General features: G+C 35.8%; 2 protein-coding genes across 2 annotated transcripts; one reads left to right on the top strand and one right to left on the bottom strand.

Moving 5' to 3' along the window:
* Positions 1-1045: 1045 nt before the first annotated feature.
* Positions 1046-3096, top strand: LOC149476182 (uncharacterized). Its single transcript, XM_089712411.1, has 5 exons — positions 1046-1135; positions 1317-1480; positions 1853-2028; positions 2391-2479; positions 2678-3096. The coding sequence occupies exons 1-5, from the start codon at positions 1047-1049 to the stop codon at positions 3087-3089; spliced, it is 930 nt and encodes a 309-aa protein (XP_089568537.1). The 5' UTR covers position 1046; the 3' UTR covers positions 3090-3096.
* A 7420-nt stretch (positions 3097-10516) lies between these two features.
* Positions 10517-22282, bottom strand: LOC149476183 (uncharacterized). The gene is made up of 6 exons (XM_089712200.1): positions 22154-22282; positions 15600-15665; positions 13905-15289; positions 13182-13359; positions 12572-12618; positions 10517-12279 (listed from the first exon to the last, which is right to left on the bottom strand). The coding sequence occupies exons 2-6, from the start codon at positions 15643-15645 to the stop codon at positions 12106-12108; spliced, it is 1830 nt and encodes a 609-aa protein (XP_089568326.1). The 5' UTR covers positions 15646-15665; positions 22154-22282; the 3' UTR covers positions 10517-12105.
* Between the last annotated feature and the right edge of the window lie 67 nt (positions 22283-22349).

Below are 22349 nucleotides of genomic sequence, written 5' to 3' on the forward strand. Positions count from 1 at the left end.
GTTGAGCCAATTTAATAGGCAACATTTGACGTCTATCAATTTTATCTTTGAAGAGAGGTAACCTGCTTAAAAACATCGATTAAAGTGAATTAATCGATACTGACTTGAAACATTTGTCAATCGAACTTGAAACACATTTATTAATATAAGATGATTTTTATTCAGAAGTAATCAATGCATTCGATTCTAGATGTCAGATTTCGATTTTTAGAGTAACGTCTCTGGTATTTAAAAAGAAAAAAGGTTTATTGACACAAAATTGTAGCGACGTCAGTTCTTTAATTCAGAAATTGTTTATTATATTTAGAATGGTTTATCAGTAAAATGAAATCTTAAAATTACTTGTATCGGTCATTATTATTATAAATATGTAATCGTATTTGAAAAAAGTTAAGCAAATGTGCAGTTCTAACAAAACGAAATATCATGTTATTCAATGTCGTCGTTACTAGGTTACATTGTTGAATTTTGTTGAACTGTCAAATGTTGCCTATTAAAATGGCTCTACTATAAAGCTATTGCATAGCTTCTATCGCGGGCCTTGAGCGCGGGGACCGAATCCAGAAATTTAGTAACGAAAACGGCGCGGAGCGGCGGAGGTGTGGCTTGAAGGCATAGCATGCAATAGCTTTACCGCGGTAGTCCCCGAGTGCCACACGTCTTTTTTAAACAGATTTAAAGTTTAAACCCTATATTAAGATTTTATTTAATTAATTATGGAGAATTATAGACAATAATTATTAATATTATGACTGATGCTACTAGGAGATTTTGCTCCGTTAAATGTGGTTAAATACATATTTTTAAATAATTACAATGTTTTGGAAACTTTTTACAAATAAGATTGATTTATAAATGTTACCTGACATTTATTGTGACAGTTGCCAATTCGGTTATTTTAGCATTGTTGGAAAAAAAATCATTTTGCAAATTAATATCCTCCAGATGTATAAAATTTTCGTTCAAAATGACCAAAAATATAACTGGCCCTGACTTGAAGAAAATCGAGGCTGTATGTTATCAAAATATATTAAATTGTAATCAAAATGCCCGTTTTTACTGCAAATATACCTTCCGTTCTCAAAATTGGAGACAGAATCGAAATCGGTGGAAGAATCAAGGAAAATGCTAGAAAGTCAGTATTTGTCGACTGCTTATTTAGAAATATTTTACTACAATACATTTATCTCAACAATAAACTCAGAATCTTGCTAAATCTATATATTTACCTACATGTAATCTTTATTTTCTTTAACTTTAATTTCAAATTTTTTCCCATTTCCCAATATTCAACTTATGCATGGTAACACCTGCAGGATGTCAATAAACCTATGCGCTCAGGAAGGGGAAGAACCACGCGACGTTGTTCTTCATTTCGACGTGAGATTCCACCGGGACAATATTATTTCACTATCGAGAAGAAATGGTGTATGGATTGGAAGCGGGAATTTGGATACTAACTATAATATGTTTGTCCCTGGTACGATTTAAATGATAAAATATTGTTTATCATATTGTTATCTGTGTCCGCGGTTTTGCCCGCATTCCTCTGTTCCCAGTAGGTAGTCTTAACGTGATAGTATAATAGCTACATTCGCCTGCCTCGATAAAAGATGAGCTATCTAATTATTGTTTAGATCGAAACAGTAGTTAAAAGTATGAACTATTTCCTGCAGTGCCCTACTGGCACCTGATATTAGTAAGTACAAACAAATAAACTAATTACTCTTCAGCTTTATGTTATTAGTAGAGAATTATAAACGTATTCATCATATGCATAATCATTTATCGTATTCATCACACAAAGAGCTCCTTCGAATTAAAAGCAGTTTCATTAGCTTTATATTTTCAGGCACAATATTCCGCATAATATTCGAAGTGAAGGACACAGACGTGATCACAATCTACTGCCAGGGGAAGTTCCATTCAAACTTCCTGCCCAAAATACCGCTAACGATGGCGCGCTACATCGTGGCCTGGGCTGACGTGGAGAGGATCACGCATTGTTACTTTCATTTGGCGGATAAAGTAATAACTAAAGCCAGTAGCAGTTGGATTTAAGTAATATTAAGTTACAGTTCGTTTTTAAGCAATTACATATTATCAATACCGCACTGTAAATTAAATCTTTGATAAAGTACTGATGAGTTGATGAAACTCAAATTGTGTGTGACTATTGCCACAATCTTCGTGTTATAAAAAGTATGTGATCAAAAAATTGATGAGGCCGTCTAGGAATTCATAAAACGGAGAGGGAAGTTATAAAGCCTGCCTATCTGAGTTGTTTTATTTTTAAATTATGTTTGTATGCTAGCGCAAATGCTCTGTGGGCCTTATCTGTATGGTAGCACTGTAAAGTTGATAGTGATGAGTAATATTAATTATTTTAGGGTGAAGGCGACGATCCTGCAGCTGGTCTCATGGCGACACCGTCTCCCCGGCCCGGGTTGACGCCTGTTCTTGCAGGTGAAAAACGATGGTAATTTTTAAATGAACTCTAAACACGACCGACTATTTTATCTATAAGAAATGAATGAAAATCACAGAACATCGTATGAATATTGTTTAATACCTAGTAACCTCTGTTACAAAAAAATCATTGAAATTTACCAATTAACTAAATCGTCGAAATATTGTTAATACTTAATTTTATCAAAGAATAAAGATTATTTTTCAGCCCAAGAATCGCAAAGAAGTCGTCACCAGGCTCCCCTCACCATGATTCCTCCAACGAAAGCTCGGATGATGAAATAAAACCTAGACCCAAAGCCGAAGGTCGCGCAGATAAATTTTTCTACGACACCCTCATGTGCCAATCACCAGACATGAAGTTTGGCTCTCCAGACACTTCTAAATATCGACGTGAAAAAGCCGAATACAGCAGAAAATACAGAGATTGTACTGAAACGGACAAAAATGAATCGGATTTATCGGAAGAGATTGCGTCAAAAAACATGGAATCCTCCATAGCTGAATCGGATGACAATATGTTGCCAGGTCTAGGTTTAAAAAAAAGAACGCGGCGCGGGAAATTCGCGCCATTTGCACAAGTTGTCAATTTTATGGGAAAGAGCGGGAAAAGAAATTAATTGTCAAAAATACGACTTCGCATTTCGCATGTAAAAAATTATTTTCTTTCTGTTTGGTAAAAATTTTGTATGTAGTTTGTGTTGTTTTTGTTTTAATTTGAAGAAATAAATGTGTATATATATGTGGTATGATTTGTTTTTACTTAAGTAGGTAATAGCGATTTATTTTTTGTTGATTTCCTTTGAGTATATCTTCAAAGCCTCACTCGCTTATTTAATAAACTGCCTTACGAACTACGATTTACGATATTGATTCACGTACCTAAATTAGTTCAATAAGTAGGTATATTTTGTTTTCCGCTTTTACTACTTACTTACTAGAGTGGCGCAGGGACCCAAAGTGAGTCTTGGCCTCCGACAATAAGAGCCTCCATTTGACTCTATCCTGCGCGGTGCGCGGATAAGGCACTTTTCCGTCAAGAAGGCCATACTTCAGAGCGAGCTCTTGGTGGATAATCCTAGCTGCTAGGTTGTGCCTGTGCAAGTACTCAGTGTTGGCGAGCATGGAACAACCGAAAGTAACATGTCGGAGAGTTTCTCCAGGACGGTGACACATACGACATAAGTCCTGGGTCCCGTCCTTTATGATGTACTTCCGATAATTATTCGTTTTAACCACCTGATCCTGTATCGCACAGACAAAACCCTCGGTTTCCCCAAAGAGGTCACCGAAACGCAGCCAGTGAACGGAGGATAAGAAATCTACATGAGGTTCATGCAGAATCCTGTGAAACCTACCGTGTAGCTCTTTCTCTTTCCATATGGCCTCCCTGTCGGAAATGCTGAGCACTGCCGGCTTTTGCCAGTCCTGTTTGGCCAGGGACAGGGGAGTGAGTCCTTTGTCACATTCTATGACTTCAGCATGGATTGCATAACCAACATTGCGAGGAAATAGTCTCTGAGTTTGCATATCTCACGATTGTGCAGCAATATATTAATTTATTATTATTATACATATATTTAAAAATACTAATGCTTTATTTAAACTATATACGCCGATGACGCCGGAAAAAAAATCGGCGGCGTCGGCGTGACTGAAACGGCCGGCGGCGTGCGCCACGCCGATCGGCGCACATGCCTACTATGTAGTGATAATGTAAACACTGACTTGCCTTTCATATTTTTATGCTTTACCTCTTTATTGATCCAAACACAAACACAAACACAAACACCAAACTGTTCTATTATTATTAGGGATAAACGGATAACGGGAAATGACTTTGTTTAATACTATGTAGTGATAATGTTAAAATGTACTATGTAGTGATAAATGATAATGTAAACACTGACTTGCCTTTCATATTTTTATGCTTTACCTCTTTATTGATCCAAACACAAACACAAACACAAACACGAACAACGAACAACGAACAACGAACAACGAACAACGAACAACGAACAACGAACAACGAACAACGAACAACGAACAACGAACAACGAACAACGAACAACGAACAACGAACAACGAACAACGAACAACGAACAACGAACAACGAACAACGAACAACGAACAACGAACAACGAACAACGAACAACGAACAACGAACAACGAACAACGAACAACGAACAACGAACAACGAACAACGAACAACGAACAACGAACAACGAACAACGAACAACGAACAACGAACAACGAACAACGAACAACGAACAACGAACAACGAACAACGAACAACGAACAACGAACAACGAACAACGAACAACGAACAACGAACACCGAACACCGAACAACGAACAACGAACAACGAACAACGAACACCGAACACCAAACACCAAACACCGAACAATGAACAACGAACAACGAACAACGAACAACGAACAACGAACAACGAACAACGAACAACGAACAACGAACAACGAACAACGAACAACGAACAACGAACAACGAACAACGAACAACGAACACCGAACACCGAACAACGAACAACGAACAACGAACAACGAACAACGAACAACGAACAACGAACAACGAACAACGAACAACGAACAACGAACAACGAACAACGAACAACGAACAACGAACAACGAACAACGAACAACGAACAACGAACAACGAACAACGAACAACGAACAACGAACAACGAACAACGAACAACGAACAACGAACAACGAACAACGAACAACGAACAACGAACACCGAACAACGAACACCGAACACCGAACACCGAACAACGAACAACGAACAACGAACAACGAACAACGAACACCGAACAACGAACAACGAACAACGAACAACGAACAACGAACAACGAACACCGAACAACGAACAACGAACAACGAACAACGAACAACGAACAACGAACAACGAACACCGAACAACGAACAACGAACAACGAACAACGAACAACGAACAACGAACAACGAACAACGAACAACGAACAACGAACAACGAACAACGAACAACGAACAACGAACAACGAACACCGAACAACGAACACCGAACACCGAACACCGAACAACGAACAACGAACAACGAACAACGAACAACGAACACCGAACAACGAACAACGAACAACGAACAACGAACAACGAACAACGAACACCGAACAACGAACAACGAACAACGAACAACGAACAACGAACAACGAACAACGAACACCGAACAACGGACAACGGACAACGAACAACGAACAACGAACAACGAACACCGAACACCGAACACCGAACAACGAACAACGAACAACGAACAACGAACAACGAACAACGAACAACGAACAACGAACAACGAACAACGAACAACGAACAACGAACAACGAACAACGAACAACGAACAACGAACAACGAACAACGAACAACGAACAACGAACAACGAACAACGAACAACGAACAACGAACACCGAACACCGAACACCGAACAACGAACAACGAACAACGAACAACGAACGACGAACGACGAACACCGAACGACGAACGACGAACGACGAACGACGAACGACGAACGACGAACGACGAACGACGAACGACGAACGACGAACGACGAACGACGAACAACTTAATAATTTAATTTAAAATTAATAATTGTAATAGTGTGATAAAAAAAAGACGGGTTGCACTCCGGAGTGCCGGCAGAAGTGAAAACTTGATTATTAACGTTCAGCATGTTTGATATATATAATGGTATATATTTTCTTAATTTAAATTTATTTAAATTTATTTTCTATTTTTTAGATCGGTTTTATATAAAAAGCGTGTTTTTTAGTTTTTTTAAACTATTATTTATTTGCCATACGAACAAATCGATATATTCTGCGGTTTTGTAACGATAACATTCAAATCAAATGCAATAGGAAATACCATTGCAAGATAGTATCTTTAAATACCCATTGAATTGTATAAGTATATCTACTAAGAGTTGATGGTAAAATTATTGACGACAGTGCTCAGTAGCTACTTGTCCCCTTAAGTTTCCAAATATATTCGATACTAGCTTTCCGCCCGCGGCTTCGCCCGCGTTTTCAAAGAAAAACCCGTTCCCGTAGGATTTCCGGGATAAAACCTATCCTATGTCCTTTCTCGGGTATCAAAATATCTCTATACCAAATTTCATGCAAATTGGTTCAGTAGTTAAGGCGTGATTGAGTAACAGACAGACAGACAGAGTTACTTTCGCATTTATAATATTAGTATGGATATAGCCTTCCTCGATAAATGGGCTATCTAACACCGAAAGAATTTTTCAAATTGGACCAGTAGTTCCCGAGATTAGCGCGTTCAAACAAACAAACAAACTGATACACAAAAAGCTATAAGAAGCTGAATCAACTCAACGACGACTACAACAAAAGAGGGCGTTAATTTTTGATAGACATAAATTTGAACCTCAATGTAATAATAGTTAGGTTTATGTGTGACGATTTAATAGTTAGGTTTGTGTTTAGGTTAGGTTAGGTTAGGTTAGGTTAGGTTAGGTTAGGTAAGGTTAGGTTAGGTTAGGTTAGGTTAGGTTAGCTTTTTAAAACTAAATTATTTCTGGCCACGAAATTTATAATCGTAATATTAGCTGTTTCGTCTCTCTTTTCTCGGAAAATTCTAAATTTTTCAAAATCGAAAAAATTCGGCTGTTCAACAACAAAAACAGGTACCTCAATGTACTAATAGTTAGGTTTCTGTGTGTGTGTGTGTGTGTGTGTGTGTGCGTGTGTTACGGTTAGGTTAGGTATAAAACATAGGTAATATATTATCGAAAAATAGTAAATTTTCCGGACTTAGAAAAAATTTCCTAACCTAACCTAACCTAACCTAACCTATCCTTTTCCACCTTATAGAAATATTTCCTGGCTTATATAAATTTTCCTGACGTATAGAAATTTTCCTGGCGTATGGAAATTTTCCGGACTTAGAAAAATTTTCCTAACCTAACCTAACCTAACCTATCCTTTTCCACCTTATAGAAATTTTTCCTGACTTATAGAAATTTTCCTGGCTTATATAAATTTTCCGGACGTATAGAAATTTTCCTGGCGTATGGAAATTTTCCGGACTAAGAAAAATTTTCCTAACCTAACCTAACCTATCCTTTTCCACCTTATAGAAATATTTCCTGACGTATAGAAATTTTCCTGGCTTATATAAATTTTCCTGACGTATAGAAATTTTCCTGGCGTATGGAAATTTTCCGGACTTAGAAAAATTTTCCTAACCTAACCTATCCTTTTCCACCTTATAGAAATTTTTCCTGACGTATAGAAATTTTCCTGGCTTATATAAATTTTCCGGACGTATAGAAATTTTCCTGGCGTATGGAAATTTTCCGGACTTACAAAAATTTTCCTAACCTAACCTAACCTAACCTAACCTAACCTAACCTATCCTTTTCCACCTTATAGAAATTTTTCCTGACGTATAGAAATTTTCCTGGCTTATATAAATTTTCCTGACGTATAGAAATTTTCCTGGTGTATTGAAATTTTCCGGACTTAGTAAAATTTTCCTAACCTAACCTAACCTATCCTTTTCCACCTTATATAAATTTTTCCTGACGTATAGAAATTTTCCTGGCTTATATAAATTTTCCGGACGTATAGAAATTTTCCTGGCGTATGGAAATTTTCCGGACCTAGAAAAATTTTCCTAACCTAACCTAACCTCACCTATCCTTTTCCACCTTATAGAAATTTTTCCTGATGTATAGAAATTTTCCTGGCTTATATAAATTTTCCTGACGTATAGAAATTTTCCCGGCGTTTGGAAATTTTCCGGACTTAGAAAAATTTTCCTAACCTAACCTAACCTAACCTAACCTATCCTTTTCCACCCTATAGAAAATTTTCCTGACGTATAGAAATTTTCCTGGCTTATATAAATTTTCCTGACGTATAGAAATTTTCCTGGCGTATGGAAATTTTCCGGACTTAGAATAATTTTCCTAACCTAACCTAACCTAACCTAACCTTACCTATCCTTTTCCACCTTATAGAAATTTTTCCTGACGTATAGAAATTTTCCTGGCTTATATAAATTTTCCTGACGTATAGAAATTTTCCTGGCGTATGGAAATTTTCCGGACTTAGAAAAATTTTCCTAACCTAACCTAACCTAACCTATCCTTTTCCACCCTATAGAAAATTTTCCTGACGTATAGAAATTTTCCTGGCTTATATAAATTTTCCTGACGTATAGAAATTTTCCTGGCTTATATAAATTTTCCTGGCGTATAGAAATATTCCTGGCGTATGGAAATTTTCCGGACTTAGAAAAATTTTCCTAACCTAACCTAACCTAACCTAACCTTACCTAACCTATCCTTTTCCACCTTATAGAAAATTTTCCTGACGTATAGAAATTTTCCTGGCTTATATAAATTTTCCTGACGTTTAGAAATTTTCCTGGCGTATGGAAATTTTCCGGACTTAGAAAATTTTTCCTAACCTAACCTAACCTAACCTAACCTAACCTATCCTTTTCCACCTTATAGAAATTTTTCCTGTTAGCGAGCTACGGTGGAACAAACAGATACACACACACAGACACACATAGCGGTCAAACACTTATCACTCATCTTTTTGCGTCGGGGCTTAAAAATATATGTAATACGACATAATTTAAAGGACATTTTATGTATAAAATTTACCTAAAAATAAGCATAATTTTAATTTGCCCCTCCCCCCCTACTACCTCAGCTTACCCCCTCACTCCCACCCCCACCACCAGAAATAACTGTAGCGTATAACAGATAACTTACGTTTTATCGTACACTGTATAATATACCATAGAATGCCTTAGCAAATGTTCGCCGTGAATACTTAAATGGTCATAACTTTTTTATTTATAAACTGATTGACATGAAATAAACACTAAATGTTAAATGAAGATTACCAAAATATATTAGTGAAAACCGCATTTAAATCGGATAAGCCGTTTCTGAGATTAGCGTGTTCAAACATACAGACAAACGGACAAACAGACAAACGGACAAACAGACAAACAGACAAAAAAAAATTTAACGACAGTTTTGGGTTTGGGATCGATTTAGTAATAACCCCTGCTAAATTTTTTTTACATATTTTCATTGTACAGACACCACTTTTCTAGAATTTTATTATATGTATTGATGATGATGATGACGATCATCTTCAAGACTGCGAATAAATGTGCAAACAACAATGACGATTAAAAATCGGCACATTGTAATTGTAATGAATATGAATTAGTAATATTTAGGTAGGTAATATTGAGCATAATTTTGTAGAGTTTATAGCCATTGTTATCTATTGCTAATATTAATTCACAGGCGCAGTTAATTTTAATTTAAAAAGGTTTCCATATGTCATACTACCGTACTAGTGACAATTAGTATGTAAGTACCTAAATACATTATGTTGTAATATGTTGTAACCAGTATTCAAAAAGAATGCGCCATCTCTTGCCAATTTTCAATCTGGAGGGTGCGCAGGTCTTTGGCAATTTCGTCTTTCCAACGGTACCTGGGACGTCCAACCGGACGGCCGGCGTCCAGATGGCTGTCCCAGGTACGCTCGTTTCGCTGCTCGATCTTCCCCCATTCTTTCCACATGGCCGAGCCATCGGAGTCTTTGGGCTTTAATCTCACCAATGATGTTTGGCTCGGCCATTAGATTTTCCGCTTTTGCAACATTTTTATTGCTGTTTTGTCATTAAATTAAAAAAAGACGTGTGGCACTCGAGGACTGCCGCGGTAAAGCTATTGCATAGCATGCCTTCAAGCCACACCTTCGTGCCCGTCGGAGTGGGGAGCGTGAGGTTTTTTCGTTACGGAATTTCTGGATTCGGTCCCCGCGCTCAAGGCCCGCGATAGAAGCTATGCAATAGCTTAAAAAAAATCATTCTTCAATTTACATATTTAAATATAGAATGAAGAGAATGATAGATTACACTTCATTGATGTTTTTCTGCCATCGGGATATAAATTAAATAAAACGATTGTATAACAAACATCATGTATTCACCATTACACATACAGTATTATGCTTCTAAAACTTATAATAATATGTAAATTGATTCAGTTGTATTTTTATACAACTAAATCAGAATATTGCAGTTTTAAATTATTCATTATGTCGGTAATTATATTGAAAATATTTACAATTTAATGCTAACTAATTGGTTAACTATTTATTTATACTATTGTCATATATACTATCTTTTCCTTCATATGTTAAAAATAATCTTATTTCAAAGAAAAGTTTTGGAACTAAAATAATATTACATCACAATATTTATAAAAATATTTAAAACAGGAAGACAAAATAATAATAACAAATAGTTACACTTACATACATTCAGATATTAAATACCTAAATTGTACAATAATTACCTAAAATTATTTAAATTTGACAGTGAACATTTTATAAAAATAACTAGCGGTCCGCCCCGGCTTCGCCCGTGGTACATATTTACGTTTTCTCTACATTAAAACCATCCTCGTAGTTACTTCAAGTAATATAATAAAAAAAGAATTATCGAAATCGGTTCAGCCGTTCTCGAGTTATGCGCTTACCAACACATTTTGCGATTCATTTTTATATATAAGATTGAGAACTCTCAATGTTCATATAATACAATTTTAATCATTTTCTTAGGGCTGATTTTTCAATCCTTGCTTGGTTAAAACGTATTTGTTGAATAACGTATTAAACTATCATTTCAAAAATGTATTGAAATTGCCCGTATTTCACAGTTTACAGGTGACATTTTAATTTTATCGAGTAATACTTTATTGGACGGGTAAGTTTTAACCAAGGATTGAAAAATCGGCTTGTAGTTGTCTAAAATTGTAATTACAACGTTTCTATCTGTCCTTTTTAAAATCCTTACAATAAGCACTGCATATTTAACTCGAAAACCTTATTCTTTCAATTTTTATACCTTTCACCACATACTTTGCCCAAAATATTAGGATATGCCTCCTCCTTGCTACTTAGAATCGTTAAGTAATTGATCATTTAACCATATCAAAGTTACCATTATTACCGATTACCAACCTAATCCATACTAATATTATAAATGCAAAAGTAACTCTGTCTGTCTGTCTGTTACTCAATCACGCCTGAACTACTGAACCAATTTGCATGAAATTTGGTATAGAGATATTTTGATACCCGAGAAAGGACATAGGATAGGTTTTATCCCGGAAATCCTACGGGAACGGGTTTTTCTCTAAAACGCGGGCGAAGCCGCGGGCGGAAAGCTAGTTTATATATAAATACATTTATCTACATATCTCTAGATACCTATATCCAATTAAAATAATTAATTTTTCATACAGAAAACATCTTCATAATAGGTACAGGGCTAAAACCTCATAGTACAGGGCAGTGTTGCCTTCCACAAAAGCAAAATCTCCCAAAATTGACAATGTTAAAATCTTTCTTTTGCACTGCTTCTATATAAAATTAGTTTATTTGTTTCTCTTTGAAACAAAATATATGTACCTATCCAAATTTGTATGCCCTAGAAAAACATAATCTTTTTTTTCAAAGCCGCTGCCACAAGAACATTAAACATTAGTTTCTCTGTTCTAATATTTTTTTAATTAATATTATCTGTTCATAATTTCCATAATTATATCAGCCTGTTGTTCCTTAACTCCTATGGTTAGTAATTGTGATTTTGACACTAAGAGTAGCGACTCTCCATCTATCTCATGTTCGAAGAATGCAGCGGAGGTATCTGACCAGCCTCTTTCGTCTAGATGTTTCGTTAATTGTTCCACCTGTAAATATTATATGAGTTAAAAAATATAGTCTTAATGTTGTCCTAACTATTATATAGATATTCTATATGTAGTCAGTTAAATAACAAAAAGAACTGTGCCGATTTGGGTGAAATTATTGAAGATTTTTTCATGTTATTAGAAATACGGAGAAAAATTATGTACATTACCTATAAATCAATGCAATGATAGCAACAACAAAAATATGTATAATAATTTAGATTTTTCTGTAGTTAGGTACTTAGACTTAGATAATTTTAAAAGGGTTAAAAAAATTAACAAAAAATCTCACCGTCCATGTTTTGATGGTTGCTGGAGTTAGATTTCTAAATGGATTGTCTGAAAATAAAACAAATGTAATTAGTAATTTTAAACCTAACACATTTTTAAATCATGTTTACAGTAATAACTTGATACTGCTATTTTTTTTTCTTACATTTAACCTTCAATCCATACTTCCATACTTTTTTATTATAAAAGCGAAAGTAACTCTGTCTGTCTGTCTGTTACTCAATCACGCCTTAACTACTGAACCAATTTGCATGAAAATTGGTATAGAGATATTTTGATACCCGAGAAAGGACATAGGCTACTTTTTACCCCGGGAAATAGGATAGGTTTTATCCCGGAAATCCCACGGGAACGGGAACTATGCGGGTTTTTATTTGACTGCGCGGGCGAAGCTGCGGGTGGAAAGATAGTGAATAATAACCACATCTATCTTTGATTTGTAAAATGTGGTCCATACTTTTTAATTTATAAGAAGCTTTCGCTTTAACAAAATTGCGCTTTCCTTTATCTGATATTCTTTACTATAACAACATCTCGTTATTTTCTTTTAATTATGCGGGTATCTACATTTTTATCTAAAAGTCAAATATGTACATATTAATGAAACTCACCTCTATCAACATCACTTTCTTTCTCTTTCTCTTCTAATTTCTTACTTCTCTCCACTACTATGGCCACAGAAGGTATATGGTCTTCTAAATCTTTATCTGCTATGTCTTCTACATTGGGAATCAATTCTTTTGTCTCTGAGCTTAGGCGTATTGTCTTCTCCACTAGTGGTTTTCTTATCTGAAAAGATTGAAATTATCATCATCATAATTTTATCTAGCGTTAATTTACGCTGAACTACTTACTACATTTTTTTTCATTATAGTATGTAATGATTTAAAATTAAAAATTGAAAACTTCTCTTAAATGTATTTCTCATATATCTGTTGACTGTGTACGGACACCGAATATATCTACAATGAAATATATATTACTAGAGGTCCACCCCTGCTTCGCCCGTGGTACATATTTCGCAATTAAAGCTAGCCTATGTCCTTTCTCGGGTATCAAAATATCTCCATACCAAATTTCATGCAAATTGGTTCAGTAGTTTAGGCGTGATTGAGTAACAGACAGACAGACAGAGTTACTTTCGCATTTATAATATTAGTATGGATGTTGACCTGCATCATGTACTGTATCTATTTACTAGATGTCTTTTCTAACACATGAAAACCACGTGCCAGAATTCGCATACTCTGACGTACTAGGTCCAATCGGTCATAATTGTAGTTTTTGAGTCACTGATAATGCTGTTATGTAAGTCAAACCGAAAATAAACTTACCGGAAAAGCTACATTCGATTCTTGAATAACAAAACCATCTAGCACGTGCGTTAGAATATAATCTTTGTCTGTTAATTTCATATCTTCCGTCGTTTCACTTCTAGTATTGATTCCTTTATTAACATTTCGTATATTTTCATCTACCTCTTCCACCTTTTTTATATCTTTGTTTTCTTTCACTTCAATTTCAACTACTTTTGGTGGTTCTTCCTTTGATTCTTTCATTACATCGTCTGTCTGTACGTCGATGGATACATTTTCAGGTTTAATTTCGTTCTTAACGTTTAATATTCTACCTCTAGCTTGGGTATATACAGTGTTTCGCACTAATTTCTCTTTATCCAGTAAGCTTTGTGCTAAATTGATCTGATTGACCAATCCGTGCGTTGAATTTATTTGTGGTGCTTCGAGATCATTCTTTTGTACTTGAGTACTGACTGAATTATTTGTTGCTGCAACAGGTATGGGAGGTTTATCAGTTTTAATTTCGCTTTGTATAGCGGGAGTCGCTAGTTGTCCTAATAGTATGGGACTATTATTAATCGCTAGTATATTCAATTTCTTTTGTATTTCATCAGGTGATTCGCTCTTGCGTTTTCTACTGACATTCTCCATTGTGTTTATGGGAGTTGGGGCCATGTTTGTTACGTTAATGACATTTGGCATGCTAGTCGATTGTACAAATCGCTTTTGTATCGGCATTTGGCTTCGCAATCTTGGCTGTATCGGTCTATACGCAAAGCGGGGCGTTCGGACTATATTATTATTCAAGACTGGTCGTCTTTGAACTGTTGTGGTCGGTATTTGTGGTCGTATCATTCGTGTGTTCGGTCGGAATTGCTGTTCTGGTCGTGGCACTTGTATTTGATTTGGCTGCATCTGTCTCACAGGTTCCGGAGGCCTCATTTGTATAACATTAGGTACTCTAACATCTGCAAATCGCACTTGTGTGTGTGGATTCTCGATTCTATCTGGTTGTTGATTTTGGATTGGCATCGTCATCGTGTTCACTTGATTCTGCATGTTCTGTATTGGTATATTTTGATGTTGTACGTTCTGTGTGGGTGTAAAAGTCTGTTGCATGGATTGTACTATTCGTTCGTTGGAATACTCTGCATTTGCGGGTACTTGCATTACATTAGGAACTATTTGTATCGGCCGTATTTGTTCGTAATTCGGGATGAACATTTGTGGGTTCTGGTAGCCATATTGTTGGATGTACACTTGGTTCTGGTCTATCTGTTGGACTTGTTGAACTTGTTGTAATTGTTGCACGTAGTTTTGTTGCTGTTGTTGTATGTAAATGATTTGCGGTTGCACGGGGCTGTTCTGGAGCCATGGGGGTGGGTTGTGCGGGTTTATGATTAACGCTGGAACCATTTCTTCTGTAAGGAGAATTATTAAATTTAACGATTTTACTTTAGATGGGTAATGTCAATTTACAATTTATAATTAACGAAGGCCATAGAGATGGTTGTTCGCTAAGTTCATAATAAGCGTATTTTTCAGCAATGATTTCATAAATAATTAAAACTAGCTAAGCCCGGAAGTACCGGGCTAAAGATAAAAATAAGCCGTGACCAAGGCTTATTTTTATTAGGATTAAAGAATTTTCAATATCGGTTGAGCAGTTATGGGCAATTAAACATTTTTTTTATAATATTGGAAAATATTAGAATACATTTTAATACTTGCCTCTAGGTACCAGCATTTGGTTATCGTAAACGACCCGTAGCGACATTTTGAATGGAGATTATGTACCTGAAACAACAGTAAAAATTCATATAGGTAGGTAAACTGCTACTAGTCGATAGAATTCAATATTCTATTAATGAACGAAAGTGCAAATGGATAGATTTGTCTAACTTTAGTAGGGGAAAAAAAGTTTGTCTTCCGAGCACTCGTGTTAGAAATGAAACTTCTTGATTCAAATTACCAAAATCTCCGTCTTACTCCTGACGTGACGGTATTGCCATGACATAACCTTGAAATTTTACTCAACAGACCCAAAGAAGTTTCACTTCAAAATTGGAGAGGATTATATTAAAAACGGCCGTAAGACAATTATTATAACGAAAATTCATACATCCAAATCGATACAGTCGTTTAGAAGTCACGGCAAATAATGTAATCGTACCCACATCTATAATTGCTTATCTAGGTACTTATAGGTTCTACTTATGCACAGTGTTTATAAAAGGAATCTTATAAGTAATATTTGTACCATAATAAGATAAGAAATGGCTGAACGGATTGAGATGGATTTGGCTCTAGCAATCCTAGAAAACGATTTTTTAATATCGATTTCGCATTTATAATAATAGTGAACCTATCCTTTAAATACCTGTTTTATGTTGTACCTACTAGCGGTCCGCCCCGGCTTCGCCCGTGGTAGGTACATATTTCGCAATAAAAGGTAGCCTATGTTCTTTCAGGGTCTAAGGCTACGCGCAGACATACAGCGTTCTGCGTTCCGCGTTCTGCGTTCTGCGTTCGTCAGTTCTGCGTTCTGCGTTCTAGCGCACACAGGAGCACGTTCAAGATATTTGCGTTCTATTTCGCGACTCTCCGCACGTGAAACATGTCTCTCGAAAGTTCATCTTCCGAAGATGAAGCCTTGCTTTTGTGGAGTCTAGAGGAGTCAAAATAAAGTAGAAAATGTTGGGTACACCCTATCAACACGAAACGAGATGATATGGGAGAATTTAGTATTCTTATCCCTGAGCTGCTTCAAGATGAAGAGAGATTTTATATTTATTTTCGAATGTCAATAAATAGCTTCAATGAGTTACATGACTATGTAAAATCTGAAATAGAAAAACAAGATACCAATTGGAGAAGACGGACCAGCCATAGCGAGAACGCGAGTTCTTTGTAATTCTGTACAGAGAACGCGAGAACGCAAGCGTTCCGAATGACCGCCGCGGTCTAACTGCGTTCTGTGTGCGCCGGCGCTATAGATCCTTCACATTACAAAGAACGCGGAACGCAGAACGCAGAACGCGGAACGCAGAACGCTCTCTGTCTGCGCGTACCCTAAAGATTATCTGTGCCAAATTTAAATAATTTATAGAGCTTTCACAAGTGACAAGTGCGGACAGAACAAAACTTTCTTATAGTCAAGACAAAAATATAATAATCCATGTACCTATAGGCAGGCTACAATATCTAAGCAGGATCGTGGTAAACTCGCAAACTATTCAACCCATTTTCATAGCGTTTTTATCAATATTAGACATAGTGATTCGAAGTGCAAAAGCATGCCGTCTAGCAGTTTTCATCCAAAACTCTATCATAAAACCCAACAATAGAGTTTGTTTGTTTGAACGCACTAATCTCAGGAACTACTGGTCCGATTTGAAAAATTCTTTCGGTGTTAGATAGCCCATTTATCGAGGAAGGCTAAAGGCTAGTCACGCTATAAGACCAACAGGAGGAAAATTATTTCACACACATTTCTAGCTTCGACAAAACAGCTAAAAATTATCTTGAAATGTACCTATAGCATAGATTTTCCTTATTGGTTGTAATTGGTCGAGCCGTTCTCTAGTTTTAGTTATCTACACATTTGGCGATTCCTTTCTGCAGTTATTACGATTTCGTGAACATACAGTAGCCAACAAGGTTACACTATGCGATTTAAATAAATATCAAGATGTTTCAAGTTATCATAAAACAAAAAAAAAACTATTTAGGCATAATTGATAATACACCCACGAGAAGTTTGAAAACCGGTCGACTCGCTATTTTTTTATTTATTGACAAACAAAAAATAGCTACCTATACCTAAACATAGTAAAATACATAAGCTAAATAGATGATATCGATATAAATATATCTCCTATTGTCTTTATTATTTCTTTTAAAGGTAACTGGTGATGATTTTGAATAGGTATCTATATTTCAACATACTTAATATTATAAATGCGAAAGTAACTCTGTCTGTCTGTCTGTTACTCAATCACGCCTAAACTACTGAACCAATTTGCATGAATATTTGGTGTGGAGATATTTTGATACCTGAGAAGGGACATAGGCTACTTTTTATTGCGAAATATGTACCACGGGCGAAGCCGGGGCGGACCGCTAGTATTTCAATAAATGGTCTATCAGCTTAGCTGCAAGTAGCTTCTGAGATCATACCTCGTTCAATCTCTTTAGTTGGGCACAAAAGACATTACAGAAAGTGGACAAGGGGGTAATATTTTTAAAATTTTCGAAAATATTAAATATTTCCAAAATTAAGGGTCTTTTACTGAACACATAATATTTTTTCTGAACGGGCACAACATCCTCTATCACCAGTTACCAGGTTATCTATTTTTTCAAATCGGACCAGTAGTTCCTGAGATTAGCGCGTTCAAACAAACAATCTCTTCAGCTTTATAGGTAATATTAAGTAGGTACCTACCTATAGATATCTATCCCATCCTATCCTTCATATTTATATTATAAATTCGAAGGTTGTGAGGATGGATGTACCTATATTGTATATGTATGTTTGTTGCTCTCACGCAAATACCTACTACTAAACCGATTACAATGAAATTAAGCACATACATATAGAGGGTAACTTGGATCAACCGGGAACTATGCGGGTTTTAGGTATAGGTATATAGCCTGCATACATTCTAAATTTCAACCAAATCGAATCAGTATTTCTTGAATGAAAGTAAGTAAAATAATCGTTAGGTACCTAGGTATACTAAACTAGGATTAGTAACGTAATAACAAATTAAATTAACACAATGAATTAATTTTTGCAAACTGACCGATTTCCGATTTTACTAGACTTCCGATTAATAATGATATAATATAGCCTAGCCTAGCGAAAGACGCAAATACCTAATCTTAATATATAGGTATATAAATCTCGTCCCACAATGTTTGTCCTCAATAGCTGGGTCCACACCGGCCGATCCAGTGATCCCGCGATCCGCGATCCAGGATCGCGGAGCATGGATCGTGGATCATGTTAGGCCGATCCACTTTAAAAACTTGCGATCCAAAATATGCGCTCCAAGTGATCCTAAGGCGATCCGTGATTCAGCCAGTCTAACTCTTGTACGATATGGAGTCACACGTACAACGGCGGCGTCTTGCCGTTGCAGCAGTAACTTTTATTATACTGAAATGTTTGCGCAAAAAATAAAAAAAAAGAAATCGTCGGTTTTGGGTGAAACAACTTTACAAAAATCGATTGGAATCTGGGACTCAGCTGTACGCAGAGTTAGTTTCAGATGAAGTGGAACACAATTTTGCAAGAATGAATGCTATTCAATTTGAGATATTCGACTTTCTGAGATGTCCATGGTGAGGTGGATCGCGCGATCCAACACAACCGTCCACACCGCGCGCATCACGCAACTGAGGCACCTTTGAAGCGGGTACAAAAACCGCCCGCTAACGGATCGCACGAGGTAGGGATCGCGCGCGGCAAAACGCGTGCATGGATCGCGCGCGGCACGTCCACACCGCCCGCATCTTTGGATCGCGCGCCTGCCGCGCGCGATCGGATCGCGGTGGATCGGCCGGTGTGGACCCAGCTAATGGACTCCTAAACCACTTAACCGATTATAATAAAATTCGCACACCATGTGCAGTTCGATCCAACTTGAGAGATAGGATAGTTTAAACATGTAGGTACCACGGGCGAAGCCGGGGCGGACCTCTAGTATGTAATATAGCCTAGCCTAGAATCATAGACAACATTAGAAATCGCCTAGATCCGCAAGAATATCTAGGTAGAAATTGCTAAAATCTATGACTGTTATCCGTTTCTTAATTCTTGTTTCTTTGTTATTGAAATTGTTTAACGTAGGTACCTACCAGGTAGAACCTGGTAGGTACGTTAAATAATTTCGATAGATTAGATTTTTTAAAGAAAGTCTATCGCCGCTGTCTATCAGTTCGCAATAAACTCAAAAATTCCTGCACCGATTTTCATTCTGTCTTCAACAACGGATAGCGTGGATATTGACAAGATTTTAATGATATCTAGATATAATATTCCGTTTTTGCGAGATTGAGTTGCCTATTCACAAACAAACAATATTGTGTTTTTTAATGTTTCTACTTATTAAAAAAAAATATTTTAACACAACTTCTTTTTTTTAAAGTACCTACTTAGATATATTTTTATTTAATAAATACATTTATTTTTAATTAATAAAATAATGACTAATTTATTTATGTTAATTACGTTGCTACCATAAATAAATGATCCTAATAATTCAATTTCGAAAGACCATTGAAAACGATTCAGCCGTTTTCAAGTCCTATTCGAACAAACAAACGAAATTCAAAGCTCAATCAAAAAGTCAAAATCTCCATAAAATCAGGGAATCGCTCCTAATTGGCAAACATGTTTATTGCCGTCTCACTCTAGCATATATCTCTTTCCCTCGCCCTGTCAGTATTCCAATTTCAAAATCGTAATAAAGCATTCCGTCCTTCATTTTTATTCCCATCAAAGTCAAAAAACTACATCCAGTACAAAATATACTTTATTTCCTTACATGTTAAGGTTCAAAATTGAATACGGGAACGAAAATTCTACCTGATATTACGTTTTATATGAATATTCAACCTTATTTCAACGGATTAAGGTTAAAATTCGTTTACAGTGGTTTTATCTCCACTTAATGGAGAAAGGTCCCCTTCGTAGGAACGCGACGGCAGACATTTTATTTTTAGTGTAGTGATGTTACCGCGCTGTGTGATGTCGATAATAATAATAATTATGTACGTTTTTTTACGAAATCTTCTAAATATTCAGATCATATTTAGTAGAATTGATTCCACATTACAATTTTAAATCATGTTCAATATTTTAAATAATATATGTACTAAGGAATATTTTAATTTTTAAGTAAGTACATTCCTGGAAAATATAAGTTAATTCCAATCTCAAAGTAAATAATTACAGTGAAGTAAAAATTACGACAGAAAGAAAACAAACGATATTGATTACTAGTTGTGCCACGCGGTTTCACCTGCTTACCATATTATATTATATAAATATTTCTATACCAAATATCCTCAAAATAATATATGTTCAGTGGTTTTCGCATGAAAGAGTAACAAACACATGCATACATTTTTAAACTTTCGCGTTAAAATATGAAATCATCAAAGGACAGACACACTTCTACTAGTAAGTATTGATTTGGAATTAGTTAAAGGTGTGTTGAGAGTAAAATTTCAAGGTCACGTCATGGCAATACCGTCACGTTATGGAGTAAGGCGATGATTTTATCATCTTTGAATCTTGCTAAAGAAGTTTCATTTCTGACATGTGTGCTCGGCACACACGTTCTTTTTTCATGTTATGTGTCGATGAGTCTATATTTATGAAAATGTTCTACTAATGAGACACCACATTAGTATAATTTCGATAATTAAATGTCATTAGATATATTATTTGCTAATTATGCTTAATGTTTATCAATGTAATATTTTGAATTCAGAAAATGAACACATATTTTTTCACTCTGATTTTTTTTAACAATGTATTTTTTAAATCCTAAAATTTATCTAATTAACCACACGATATTCGATCATTCTAATTATGTCTATAATTATAAACTTAAAATTGAGTGCAAGGTTATTAAAATAATGAAAATCTAGATCATAGCAAAAATATCTATTACTAAGCATTATGCGATTTATCGACAACACAACATTTCATTTTTGAGTACATCACTAGTGAAATTTATGAGTCGCCAATGGACGCTACCAAACCCAAGACATCTCTATAAATAAGTAAAGGAGTGAATGAAATAGCGCTATTCGCGAATGCACATGCGAGAAAGAGACACCCTAACAGCTGTTAAATCCTTTTAATGGATTATTGTCATATTATTATTCAACAAAATATAATAACCTCTATAAACAGTACCTACATGCAATACATAAATACCTAAAACTACATTCGCTCAATATTACCTACACACAAAAATCACCAAAATACCAAATGGCCTCAAAATAACGAACCTAAGGCATGAATAGAAACTAAACACTTTTTACAAAATAAGTTAAAATATGAAAGTACCTATATAAGTGGGCATAAAGTCTAAAATCGCGTATCAACAAATTCCATCGACCTCCCGTGACGTCATTGCACTGACAGCGCTATTTCGTTCGCTCTACTTATCGATATATGCAACGTTAGCAAAACAATACAAATATCTTAATACTAACACTATCAATAATGAAAATTATAGTCTAGAATGATAAAATGATCTTACCAATATTAGTAGACAGCTGTTGGAGTCTTCAAATGGCGTAAAAAGTACAATAATCGTATCAATACGCCCCAAATACACACGCTTCCAACATCTTTCGTGACGAAATGGCGCCGCGCGCCGAACGAAACATCCATTCTAAAACCAACCGCCCCCCTACCACGGTATCCCGAGCGACGAGCGTCAAGCGATACTGTCG

The sequence above is a fragment of the Colias philodice genome, chromosome 28, assembly GCF_061535455.1.
Source record: "Colias philodice isolate Cphi_HAF_F1 chromosome 28, ilColPhil1 Martin Lab GWU primary, whole genome shotgun sequence".
NCBI classification, from domain to species: domain Eukaryota; kingdom Metazoa; phylum Arthropoda; class Insecta; order Lepidoptera; family Pieridae; genus Colias; species Colias philodice.